Source organism: Frankliniella occidentalis, unplaced genomic scaffold (genome assembly GCF_000697945.3).
Source record: "Frankliniella occidentalis isolate FOCC.00 unplaced genomic scaffold, Focc_3.1 Scaffold271, whole genome shotgun sequence".
NCBI lineage: Eukaryota > Metazoa > Arthropoda > Insecta > Thysanoptera > Thripidae > Frankliniella > Frankliniella occidentalis.
This window is the reverse complement of record NW_026267397.1, coordinates 281,442-293,456: the sequence shown is the minus strand read 5'-3', so window position 1 is coordinate 293,456 and position 12,015 is coordinate 281,442. Positions and strand designations below refer to the sequence as shown.

Sequence of the window (12,015 nt, the reverse complement as noted above, 5' to 3'; positions counted from 1 at the left end):
TAAGTGTGCAACTCGGTTTAAACGCCATGTAATGCAAAATTATTTGCTGTGTCACCAAACTACTTGCTGTGTCAGCAAACTATTTGCTGTGTCACCAAAATTATTTGCCGTGCCAGCAAAATTGTTTGCTTTGTCAGCATAATTATTTGTTCTGTCAGCAAAATTGTTTGCTGTGTCAGCAAAGTTATTTATTATGTCAGCAAAAATTTTTGCCGGGTCAGCAAAATTATTTGCTGTGTCAGCAAAAGTATTAAACTTCATCACCTGCAACAGGTGGTCGCGGTGACATGACGCTCTGCCCCCCCGCACGCGGCCCGTGTGGTAGAAACTGGTTTGTTCGCTGAGCGATTAGCGAAGCCCATTACTCCACTGACCCGTAAAGTTTCATTCTGTTTGTGTGTGTTTGTCTGTCTGTCCGCACGATAACTCGAGAATGAATTGAGATAGCGATCTGTGAATTTTAGGGTCGTTTTGTGTCACAAAAAGACAGATCGAGTTCGAAGATGAGCATTCTAGCTCAAAAATTTACTTTTTAAAAAATCGAAAACCGCAGGTTGCAAAATGTATTTTTTTCAAATATTTGTTTATGGGTTCCTAAGGGGTAACTCGTCATAGTATAGCCCTGTGGGCAAAAATTTCAACCGTTTTGATCTATCTTGTACCGTTTCGGCGCTATGGGGCATTTCTTGGCGAAAAAAACGTGAAAAAGTCAAAATGGTCCATTAAATCGTAAAAAGGCTGCATGTCACAGAATTGTAAAGGAAGTAATACTTAAACCACAGGTCGCACTACACCCTCTTTTGGGCATAAGGGTCCCTAGATTACCTAGTATCTCTAAAACGTTGATTTTTACATAACAATCTGTCAAAATTCAAACTTTTAATGAAAACCGTTACCGAACAGCAGAAGTTTCATGTCCCTAATTTAAGAGTATAAAGGCCCCGACAAATGGTTTGAGTATGTCAAATTTTGGCCCCGGAAGGCCCTGTTCCCCAATACCCTCTCCTTAAGGGGGCATCCTAGTGAAGCGGGCCTAAACTAAGGGTGATTTGCGTAATTAATTTTAGAGAACCCATAGTTTTAAAAACAAAACCCGAGTATACCGTTTTGTAGCGCATACTTTTGACTTTAGAACGCAATGTGTATGACGTCGATACGCCTACCCAAAGTTGAGATATCCCCTGTTGAAAACGGCACTGCAGCTTTGTCGTCTTGTCATGGTGTACCTATTTAAAGTCGAGCCGTTGGTCTCACACAGTCCAACAAAGAATTTTTAGACTCTGCATGAACGTAGTTATGGCATGAACTAGGATATTTGCGATCGGATAATTTTTACTATTTTTTCGAGCAGCTTAAAGTTGACATATCGAAAAAAAGCTAAAACTCTCATAGTTTTGATTTTTTTTTCGGGATGAAGGAGGTGACCGATCCCAGATATCCTAGTTCATGTCATACCTACAAGTGTTAGGAACATCCACAAAAAATCGGAACCTCAACGGCCCAACGGCGTGGCCGGAATCCGGTACACCATGAAAAGACGACAACGCTGCAGTGCCGTTTTCAACAGGGGACATCTCAACTTTGGGTAGGCGTATCGACGTCATACACATTGCGTTTTAAAGTCAAAAGTATGCGCTACAAAACGGTATACGCGGTTTTGTTCTAAAAACTATGGGTTCTCTAAAATTAATTACGCAAATCACCCCTATTTTAGGCTCGCTACACTAGGATGCCCCCTTAACTCGTCTCGGGGGTCAGCGCCGCAGGCCTAGCTATATGTGCGCCAGGCGCGTCGCAGCGCAACAGTGTTTCGTGAGATATCGCGAAGCCTGTTACGCGAGACGTGGTCTGGCGTACATATAGCTAGTTTAAAAAGTCATCAAAAACAAAATGGTGCCCAATAGTCCACTATCAACAATGCATTGACAACAAACGAAGTTGTTTTTCAACAACTTCTGTTGTTCCCGAACAACTGAGCTGTTTTTCAACAACTAATTACAGTGCCGGCCGATTTTCGAAGAAAGTGTCTTGGGGAACAGGCCTAACCAAAGTCCACTGACTCCCCAATTGCACATTTGCGGCGTTTGATGGCGTGGCAGTTAAAGGACAATTTGCCGCACCTATAACGATGCGGCAAAAATTGAGGGCGTTCCTTTCCCAGCAGTTCAAAAGCCTCAAAGATCTCCTGGGCGCAGAAGAAATCGCGGAGGTCAGTTAGTTAGTCCTGATTGGCTGAGCGATTAGCGAAGCCTATTCCTCCGTCTGGTCGGAAAAAACTTTTTCTGTCTGTGTGTGTGTGTCTGTCCGCACGATAACTCGAGAACGAATTGAGCGAGCGACCTGGGATTTTCAGGGTCGTTTTGTGTCATAAAAAGACAGATCGAGTTCGAAGATAGGCATTCTAGCTCAAAAATTGGATTTTTAAAATATCAAAAAAACGGGTCCCAAAAATGACATTTTTTGGAAATATTTTTTTGTGGTTTCCTAGGGGGTAACTTATGAAAGTAGAGCCCAATGGTTGAAAATTTTGTCTGTTTTGCCCTAGCTCAAACCGTTGAGGCGCGAAGGTAATTTTGACCAAATAAGCGATAAAATGTACAACCCTGCATGCTTTGTCGAAGTGATGGGTCAAAGGCCCGTCTTATTGCGTACATATTGCCACTACCCGACTCGGGTTTCAGCGCATGTATGCCAGGCGCGTCGCAGCGTAACAGTGTTTCGTGAGATATCGCAAATCCTGTTACGTGAGACGTGGTCTGGCGCACATCTACCTTGTTAAAATTGTGCTTGTACTGAATACAGTGTTCTTACAATTTCCTTTTTGATTTAGAGCAACGCCCGTGCGCGTCTGCTGTGTGCAGAGCAGGCGGATAGCGTGCAGAGGCAAGCAGCTGTGGCTGCTGCTGCTCCCGTTCTTGATCCTGCTACCCCTGACCCTCCTTCACCTCCCCCAAACGCGCCCGACTCCCGACTGGCAGTGCAGGACATGGAATCGTCGTCGGACGACGAGTACGCTGATCCAGTCGACGCGCCGACCCCCCGCTGAGACCGTGGTGAAGGACAAAGTTAACATGTACGTGGAGCTCTCTGTGAAAGTTAACATGTACGTGGAGCTTTCTGTGAAAATTGGCAAAAATAAAGGGTTTCACCCCCTGCAACGGTGGAAGGAACACGTGAGTTTTTTGTTTACGGTGTGCTCAGAAATTCATGTTTTTAATCAAAGTCGGCCAAACCAACATATCTCTACGGCATGTTATTCTAGGAGAAAGACTTTCCGATTCAAAGTCGTGTAGTGAGATTGATTTTAGCGACACCCGCGTCGAGTGCTGCGAGTATTTTCACATACCTTGAACCGCAGCTCGCCCACAGGAGGTTTGGCATACGGCACTCCAAAGAAGGCAGCGTACTGTTTGCCGTTTCCAGTTATATCCGGCTTGCAGGACCCGACTAGCGAGCCTTCTTCAACGGTAATCACGGGGTCCGGGCAGACAAATGGCGGCCGATCCCTATTGAGATCCTCACATTTACAGTATGGATCTCTAAAAGAAAAACTTTATGTCAGAAAAATTATACGATTCATAGCTCTGGCAAGCGGGAGTAGGGCCATCCATAGAGCTGTACTGAAAAGCGCCTAGTAGCGTTGCGATACTATAAGTAAACTAGGCCTTCACTTTGAAAGACTGTCTATCCTACATGAAAATGTACAGCGTATCAATAGCGAGATCAATAGGGTATTTCAATGGAGCGCCGCCCGGAACTAAGAAGAACAAAAATAGATACAGAGAGCGGTGGTGGGGGCGGGTGCGCCGAGGAGCGGGAAGCGGGCGGGGAGGCTTCCGTACACCCGCCGCTCCTCAGAGCGCCCACCACCACCACCGCTCTCTGTATCCGGTTTTGTTCTTCTTAGTTCCGGGCGGCGCTCCATTGAAATACCCTATTGTATGGCAACCATATTCTCCATCTCTTTTTTCCTATTGTCCGACAGTTATACGACAATAGGGTGTTCCAATAGAGCGCGGAGCGGTAGTATAGGAAGAACAAAAACAGAAGTTGGAAAGGCGGCGGCGCCGTCCCCCTCCCCCCTACTGGGCGGAGTGAGGGTGCGCCCAGGCCCAGTGAGAGAGGCGGGGAGGAGTGCAGGAGCCTTTCCACCTTCCGTTTTTCTTCTTCTTACTTCCGCTCCGTGCTCCATTGAGATACCCTATTCGGTGCTGCAAGGGATTCCTACCCGACTACTACCTGCACCCGCACCGCTCGACGTGCATAATGTTGGCCATCCCAACATTTGTTAGCCAACCCAACAGAAAAAAAAGGGAAAGTTGGCCAAAAAAAAAAAAAAAAAACACTCAAAAAATAAAAATGAGGGTACCGCTAGATTCGTCTTGATGAGTACTATCCATTTCAGGTGTCGGATGAATTTTAACCGGCAGCATTGGGGCCTGAATGGCTAATAAACCCCAAAAAGAGTAATTTGGTTAAAAATCGCTGCCAACAACCGAATCTTGCCGGTTAAAATTGAAATGAGGGTACCGCTGGATTCGTCTGGGTGAGTACTATCCATTTCAGGTGTCGGATGAATTTTAACCGGCAGCATTGGGGCCTAAATGGCTTATAAACCCCAAAAAAGTGTAATTTGGTGAAAAACCGCTGTCAACAACCGACCCCTTCTCTGCGAAGAACGAGCTAATTCAACGCGATAACTGGTTGGGTCAAATTCTTGAAATGGAGAAGAACTAAGAATTGTTTCGGCGTACTTGATGAAAACTCCACAATTAACAGAATCACCTTGAGTCTGGAATTCCATATCCACTACGCGAAGACGAAGTTCGACATTCTCCTGAAATGTGGTGTTGTAAAACTTTATGTATTTCTTAAAAGACCAAAGCATTTTCTTTGCTTGGTCGGGAGAGATGCCAGAGATGGGTCGATATAGCTGAAACTTCCTTCAGCAGTGTTTACAACAGCCAAAGACCAATGTTGTGGTGTATGAACAGGAAGGATAATTAGCTTGTATTTCAAGGTGGAATCTCTATTGACGGACATATCTTCACGCAATTCTTCGAAAAATATATGTTTGCCAGTGGTGTGGTAGCCGATGTATGTGTTTCGGTTCCCATACTTTTCTTCGAGAGGTGAAAAGCAAGCGTCAACAACATCAGAAGACAAAGCTAAAGTCTGCAAGAGCTTAGCGAATGCAGTGAAATAAAGAGGACTATCATCATTATAGGTAAGGAATCCTCATCAGGATTCCCATCTACAATCTGCTCTACCAGGACCTGATCTTCAACATTGAGCTTGCACAGAAGTGGAAACGTATTTTGTGGACTGAGGTGAAGAAACCGTTTGTAATGACTGTGTTGGAAGTTTTTAAAAGGTGTGTGGCAGGTTTCAGATTCGATTTGTAACCAAATCTCAGCCTGTGATTTTGCAAGTGACAGAGATCTTTTTCTATTAGCATTGCTGATGTTTTTTTTCTTATACTTTGGAGGACTGTGCCAATTCTCTTCATTTTCATCACTCAACACCATGGTGTCCCTTTTGCCCTTGCTTTCAGGTACTTTACTATGAGCTGTCTCCTCCCTCATAACGCGCTTGCAAGGAATATTTTTGCCTTCTCTAAGTAAGAGTTTTTTCCTTGGACTACCCCATTTTTCAACCTCGGCTGATTCAGATGACAAAGAAAACCCTGTGTTCTTGGGGCATTTACCAGATGGAAACAAATCTTGCAGTATGTTGGCTTTTGCTTGGGAGTTACCTGATTTTTGACCAAGCGCTGGTTTATCTGAACCTGTGTGTCTCTTCATTGACTTCAAGAGCTCCTCTTTTTGCTGTTTCTTTTTGTGGGATTTTGCTATTGGTGATGAGGTTGTTTTCTACCTTCCGAAGTTGCCTCTTTACATGTATTCGTTCAATTTTTACATACCTACCAACCTTGTTAAAAGAAATTTTATGAACTGTATTCTTTTTGTCTTTGAAGTGGCTCTCGACATCTGCATTTGTATTTACAGAAGAGGTCGGGTCTCCCCTTTCCTTGGACATCATCCCTGTCCACAGAGGTATTAAAGAAGCATACTTTTTGATAAAGATATTCAAGAACTTTGGGCAAAATGCTTGGCTATCTTCAGACGAAGCAGCTTCTGAGTCACAACTTAATTCATCTTTGACAATCTTAAGCTTCTTCAGGCAGCGTGTTGCAAACGGCGTGTCGGCGAGCTTCTCGTGGCATTTAAAACGGTGCTTCTCAAATTCTTTATCCAGAAGCACCACCTCTGGTAACAGCATTTCCTCTGACCGAGTTCCTAGTCGTAATCGACTTGCAGCGCTCATGACAAAGTTGCCTTTTTTCTTAGACAGAAGAAGAATACAGAATGCTTCGAATTTCACGTCAAAGTTATTTATGTTTTCAGTCTCAATCAATGCTGCTATCCCTTCCAGGACAACATAGTTGGTAGGCTTGCCGATAGAATGGGCTTTGCAATTTCTGGAAGCCATCCCCATCTCCATTATGTGGTTTCTGCAAAGGAACAGGAAAATTAGTGTATCCATATTCTGGTCCGTGCCAGTCCGTAACGTGCCTATACGACAATCGCAGGTAGTCAGTAAGCGATATCCCATTCCATTCAGTGAGAACAGCATTGATAATTGCGAAACTTAAGTCGGTTGTAACTTTTCCAATGCAAGGCCAACTTTCATGAAGGTCTCTTGTTGCAACCCTCCTGAACTCAGCTAAAACCCTCGAAATGGCAAATTGGTCGTGGCAACAACTGATCATTTCGAAAAGAGCCACAACTGTACCGTCACAGTTTACAGTACCGACATAGTTTAGTGCTTGCTTTTCCTGCTTGCGAGGTTTGCGAACAAGGGACCCAGTTGCGTCAACTGAAACTGCCACCCGCCTCCAAAATCGGAAAAAAGAAAGAAGTATCTTAACCTGTTCTTCTTAGAAGAGAATAACATTCAGCGGGTCCCCTACGGATTTCAAAAATATGGACTTCTTTTCTTTAGCATTCAGTCGTTCGTCTGTCATTTGCATCAGAACATCAATGATATCGTTCGCATCAAAATCATTTTCAGCCATACCCTCGGATCGGGCGTTGTGAATTTCGGCGTCAGTTTTCAGGTCTCAAAGGTCACCTTCGTCAAGGTCACCGTCGGAAAGATTTTCAATCTTTTCCATCTGGTACACTAATGTTTTCTTTTCTTTCAGTTCTTTGCGTGCCAACTTTCTTTCTCGGCCGCTGAGAGGTGCTGTGTATCTCTCATTGGCTGGGTGGTTTGTGCGCTCAGCAGAAAAGACAAGGATTTCTGGTGGTGAGTCTTGACGCCGCGTGACTTTAAATTTGAAGTGTTTGCAACCACCACGGCGGCAGTAACCGTACCCAACCATGGTGTGCCCTCGTGAATTAGTACATCGTTCTACGTATGCAGTTTTAATTTTTAAAGAATGTCTTTCCTTAATTGTCCAACACCTTAAGGGGGGTTTAAAGTTTTTAAATTGATTTTTTGTATAAAAATGGATAAATGTAGTTTTTGGCCCCCTAGAGATGGCTATGGTCAAACTTGGTGGAACTTTCATTTCCTTTTGGACACTGAAGTAAGAAACAACAATAGATTGTAGGTATTGAGGTACCTTTTTGGTCCCAGACACTGAAGCGCAGAGAAAAGTTGATTGTTGTACTTAAAAGTTTGCGCGCATGAATTCTCCAGCAATATTGGGTTTAAAAATCTCCCATTAGGTTTTCCTGAATCAGAATCAAAATTACTACAAATTGACACAGGGGTTTTGATATACTATGTAAAACAAAGATTTTTGATAACCATATCACCTCTAATTTTCCTAAAAAAAGTTCATAAACCCTTTTTTCTCAAATAATTTGATAGAAAATTTTTGTTTTACTTATATCAAAAACCCTGTGTCAATTTGTAGTCCTTTTGATTCTGATTCAGGAAAACCTTATGGGAGAGCGGTACCCTCATTTCCATTTCGACCGGCAAGATTCGGTTGTTGGCAGCGGTTTTTCACCAAATTACACTTTTTTGGGGTTTATTAGCCATTTAGGCCCTAATGCTGCCGGTCGAAATCCATCCGACACCTGAGGTGGATAGTACTCACCCAGACGAATCCAGCGGTACTCTCATTTCAATTTTAACCGGCAAGATTCGGTTGTTGGCAGCGGTTTTTCACCAAATTACACTTTTTGGGGGCTTATTAGCCATTTAGGCCCCAATGCTGCCGGTTAAAATTCATCCGACACCTGAAATGGATTGTACTTATCAAGACGAATCCAGCGGTACCCTCATTTTTAAGCGTTTTTTGTCTTTTTGTTGGCCAATTTTTTCTTTTTTTCTTTTATTTTTTGTTGGGTTGGCCAACAAATGTTGGGTTGGCCAACATTATGCACGTATAACAAAAATCCACTCGAAAGTTAGGAACGCCAAAGTCAAATTCAGTGCCCAAAGGTCACCACGCACAAAAGGCATACAGCCTCAGAGCTCAATTGCTGAAGTGACTTCTTCTTTGGTGAGAAAACCCTATCCTTTTTTTTTCGGCCTGTCACCAGGGAAATATGTGAGCACCTACGTACTGATTTCCCTTTCTATTCTACATAATTTTACAATGTTTTAAATGCCCGGGCGTATTGTGAACATATGGAACTTTGTTGCGTTATAGTTCCGAGCTCATTACAGCATTGCGCAGCCCTATCCTGAGCTAATTGCCCTCAACAAGACTGCCGCAACTTTAAAATGAAAATTCCAGTGTTATTTTAAGAGTGTCGGCGTACCTTGTTGTTAGTCTATAAATAGTGTCCTTACTTGGATGCGTAGTAAATGACCAATCCAACTAGAACCGAAACGGCGACCATGACTCCACAGCCAACAGCGACACGACCTTTAAAAAAAAATAGTAGACCTTATAACGTTCTAGTTATTAAACAGACAAACAAACTAACAGGATAAAACTCAGTGGGGTAATGGGCTGTGGTAATCGCTCAGCCAAATAAAGCATTCCGGTAAAGCTCAAATGCAGAAGAATGCGAGGAAAGAGATAACGGAAATCGATATGATTTTACATGGTGCGATTTCCGCAGTCCGTGCGACCATGGCAGTGGGACCCAGACCTTCGACAAGCTGAAATGCAGAAGAATGCAGAGAACAAGAAAACGAAAGTCCCATGTAAAAGCATAGTGATTTCAGTTTTCTTCTTCCTCGCATTCTTCTGCATTTTAGCTTTACCGGAATGCTTTATTCCCATATCGCTACCCTGATTCCTACTCGAGTTATACATACAGACAGACAGACAAACAAACAAACAAAGAAACAAACAGAATAAAACTTTTTCGGTCAGTGGCTCAGCCAACAAACATTTTCGAAAATTGCAACCAACGTTGTATTCTGATTTTACGAGCAGCTTTTAAAATCAGAATACGTCAGTGATTTGCAGTGCAAAATTAACGATTAATAGGGTATTTCAATGGAGCGCTGCCTGGAAGTAAGAAGAATAAAAGCGGATACAGAGAGCGGTGGTGGGGGTGGGCGCGCGCAGGAGCGGCGGGTGGAGGGGAGCCTGAGCCTGTCCGCCCGCCCTCTGCTGCCCCGCGCGCCCACCCCCACCACCGCTCTCTGTATCCGCTTTTGTTCTTCTTACTTCCAGGGAGCGCTTAATAGGGTATTCCAATGGAGCGCGGGGCAGAAGTAAGAAGAACAACAAGCAGAGACTCAGTTTATCAAATGTATTTGATAAATAAAGTATCAACTCGTTCTTTACTTGTGCTAGTATTGTGCATACAGTTAGGTTTAATTAAGTTCACTTTCGGAGTGTGTTCATTATCATAAAATTCCCATCTCTTGATAACCATTTACCGGAGATCAAAAATAATGCAATTTTGTGATGGAAATATTACTATAATTTATTCATTAAAAAAAATTGCAATTTTTAAAACTAGCACCGATTGGAATCTTTAAATCATCCCAAATATGCACGAATTTCTGCTTATTGGATGTAAAAAAAAAAGAAACAATGATCGCGCATGCGCAGAACGCAAATGGCGAGTGATGTAAACAATGCACTCGAAAAGTTTTCCAACTCATTAAATATCCAACTAAAGTAAATTTCAAAGATGCAGATTTTGGAAAATAGTTATCATGAACAAATAATGCAGCAGGAATACTAATTGCGTTATTTCTCAAACCGTAAATCAGTTGTCTTGCAAGTCAAACTATTTTAAAAACCGCCGGCAAACGGATCGTCCCGTGAGGGACTTTTGCTTAGCAATTTGCAAATTTCTCTAAAATTTGCTTTGCAAGTGCAAAAAACTTCTATTATTGATTGGTTACTGAGTCAAGACCTATAATTTGGTTATTTGCAATGAACTGTACGTGCTGTAGTCTCTGAGCTGAAAGTGACCGTACTGAGCACAATACTTGTTCTTCCACCTCCGATAGAAGATGATGATGGGGGTAAAGAACGAGTAAAAACGGAAGCTGGAAAGGCGCCCGCGTCGTCCCCCTCTCCTCTTCTAGACGGAGTGCACCCGGGGAGGAGTGGGGGACAAGCAGGGAGGAGTGCGGGCGCCTCCTCACCTTACGTTTGTGTTCTCCTTACTTCGGCTCGGCGCTCCATTGGAATACCCTATTGAAATACCCTATTCCATTTACAAAATAATTCCTAACGTCGTGAGCTAGATGGGGCGGCCCATCCGCTTTATTACTTTTTTCGACCATGAATCAATAATTTATTGTTACAATGCGAGGTGAACAGGTGACGGGTCTCCTACCTTTCTTTGAGTCCCACATAGCTGCGTTCAGTTGATGCGGACACTGATCGAGAAGAGACACCACGGCGTGACGTTTATCTTGAGAAGTCGTCGGAAGAGCCCAATGGTAGAGGCCTTCTGTTATCTCCCCATGTTCATCAGCTCAGTGTGCAGTTGTTGAGCTATGTCGCACCTACATCCTCTTAAAACGCACGTGCTCGCTCTCACGAGCGCATGCGCTCGGGATGGCTGAACTCTCCAAGTTTCATACAGTAACGCCCTCCTTAAACCACGAAGAAAAGTGAGTGTGTGTGTGGAAAGTAATTGGTTACTAGTACACTTAGGCCATATACCCGCAAATCAATGACCGACTTAATATTTTCTTGTTGCGCACCCTGCTAAACACCGGAAGTAAAATGTACAGCAAGCAACGCTTCACGAAACAGGTTTCGTGGTATTTCATTAACCTATTTTCGTTTTACATTTTTCTCTCTTAGCCGTAATAAGGTGCTCCAGGCTCTCTAAAACAGAAGTGAAAACGAACAAACTCACTGATTTATCTGTTTCCGTCCGCCCAGTATGAGAAACTACCATAGTAGTTTGGTCCGATCCTAACCTCTCAAATATGCACTGTTAAAAAAATTGCTGTAAATTTACAGCGAAAATGTGATTAATTTTGTTAGCAGTATATACTGTATTTTTACAGGCCTTACTGTAAAAAAGCAGCGTTAATGAAAATGTCGGAAACGAAGTTTCCGACCAAAAGCAGTTACTTTGTTTTGCTCCTGTAAAAAAAAAAATGTAATAATACGAGTGTCCTGTTTTGGAACGAAATGAGCTGCTAACAAAATTAACTTCTCTTTTCTTGTAAATGTACAGCAAAGTAATACGTAGTAGTTTTTGTTGTGGGCCACTATGGGCCGAATATCACAAGTTTCGAGAGTGTTCAAATGAAAACAACATATCTGTTACATTACAGGAGTGTCAATCAGGCAGTAAGTCGTTAGGTGACAGTTATTTTTAACAGTGTGGAGTGGAGCTCGAAACTAATCTAAAAGTTTCTCATGCCTGACAAGCCTCGGAGGCACGTGATTAGCTCGACCAATCAGAGCCATTACGAAAACAGGAAGGTCAGTGAGTTTGTTCTTTTCCTACTTCCGTTTTAGATTGACTGGAACACCCTACTCGTCGAGCCAGGACTAAGGTACACACTTAAAAATTAAATCAGAAAATTCAGATGACTTTGACTAAAGCAAAATTC

At 43.0% G+C, this 12,015-nt stretch overlaps 1 protein-coding gene across 5 annotated transcripts in view; it reads right to left on the bottom strand.

Annotated features, from left to right (window-relative positions):
• Positions 1-10,928, bottom strand: part of LOC113210630 (juvenile hormone esterase-like) — a 26,316-nt gene extending 15,388 nt beyond the window's left edge. For 3 of the 5 annotated variants that reach the window (XR_008011867.1, XR_008011866.1, XM_052273433.1), the window contains exons 1-3: positions 10,776-10,927; positions 8,815-8,890; positions 3,347-3,539 (exon numbers count right to left, since the gene is read on the bottom strand). Coding sequence is in view for 3 of the 5 variants with exons in the window: in XM_052273433.1 (XP_052129393.1) it covers positions 3,347-3,539; positions 8,815-8,890; positions 10,776-10,794 (288 nt within the window). In the remaining 2 variants the exon portion in view is untranslated. Of the gene's footprint in view, positions 1-3,346; positions 3,540-4,394; positions 6,515-8,814; positions 8,891-10,775 lie in introns of those variants that run through there. The other 2 variants (XM_052273434.1, XM_052273435.1) reach the window with 2 other exon arrangements.
• Between the last annotated feature and the right edge of the window lie 1,087 nt (positions 10,929-12,015).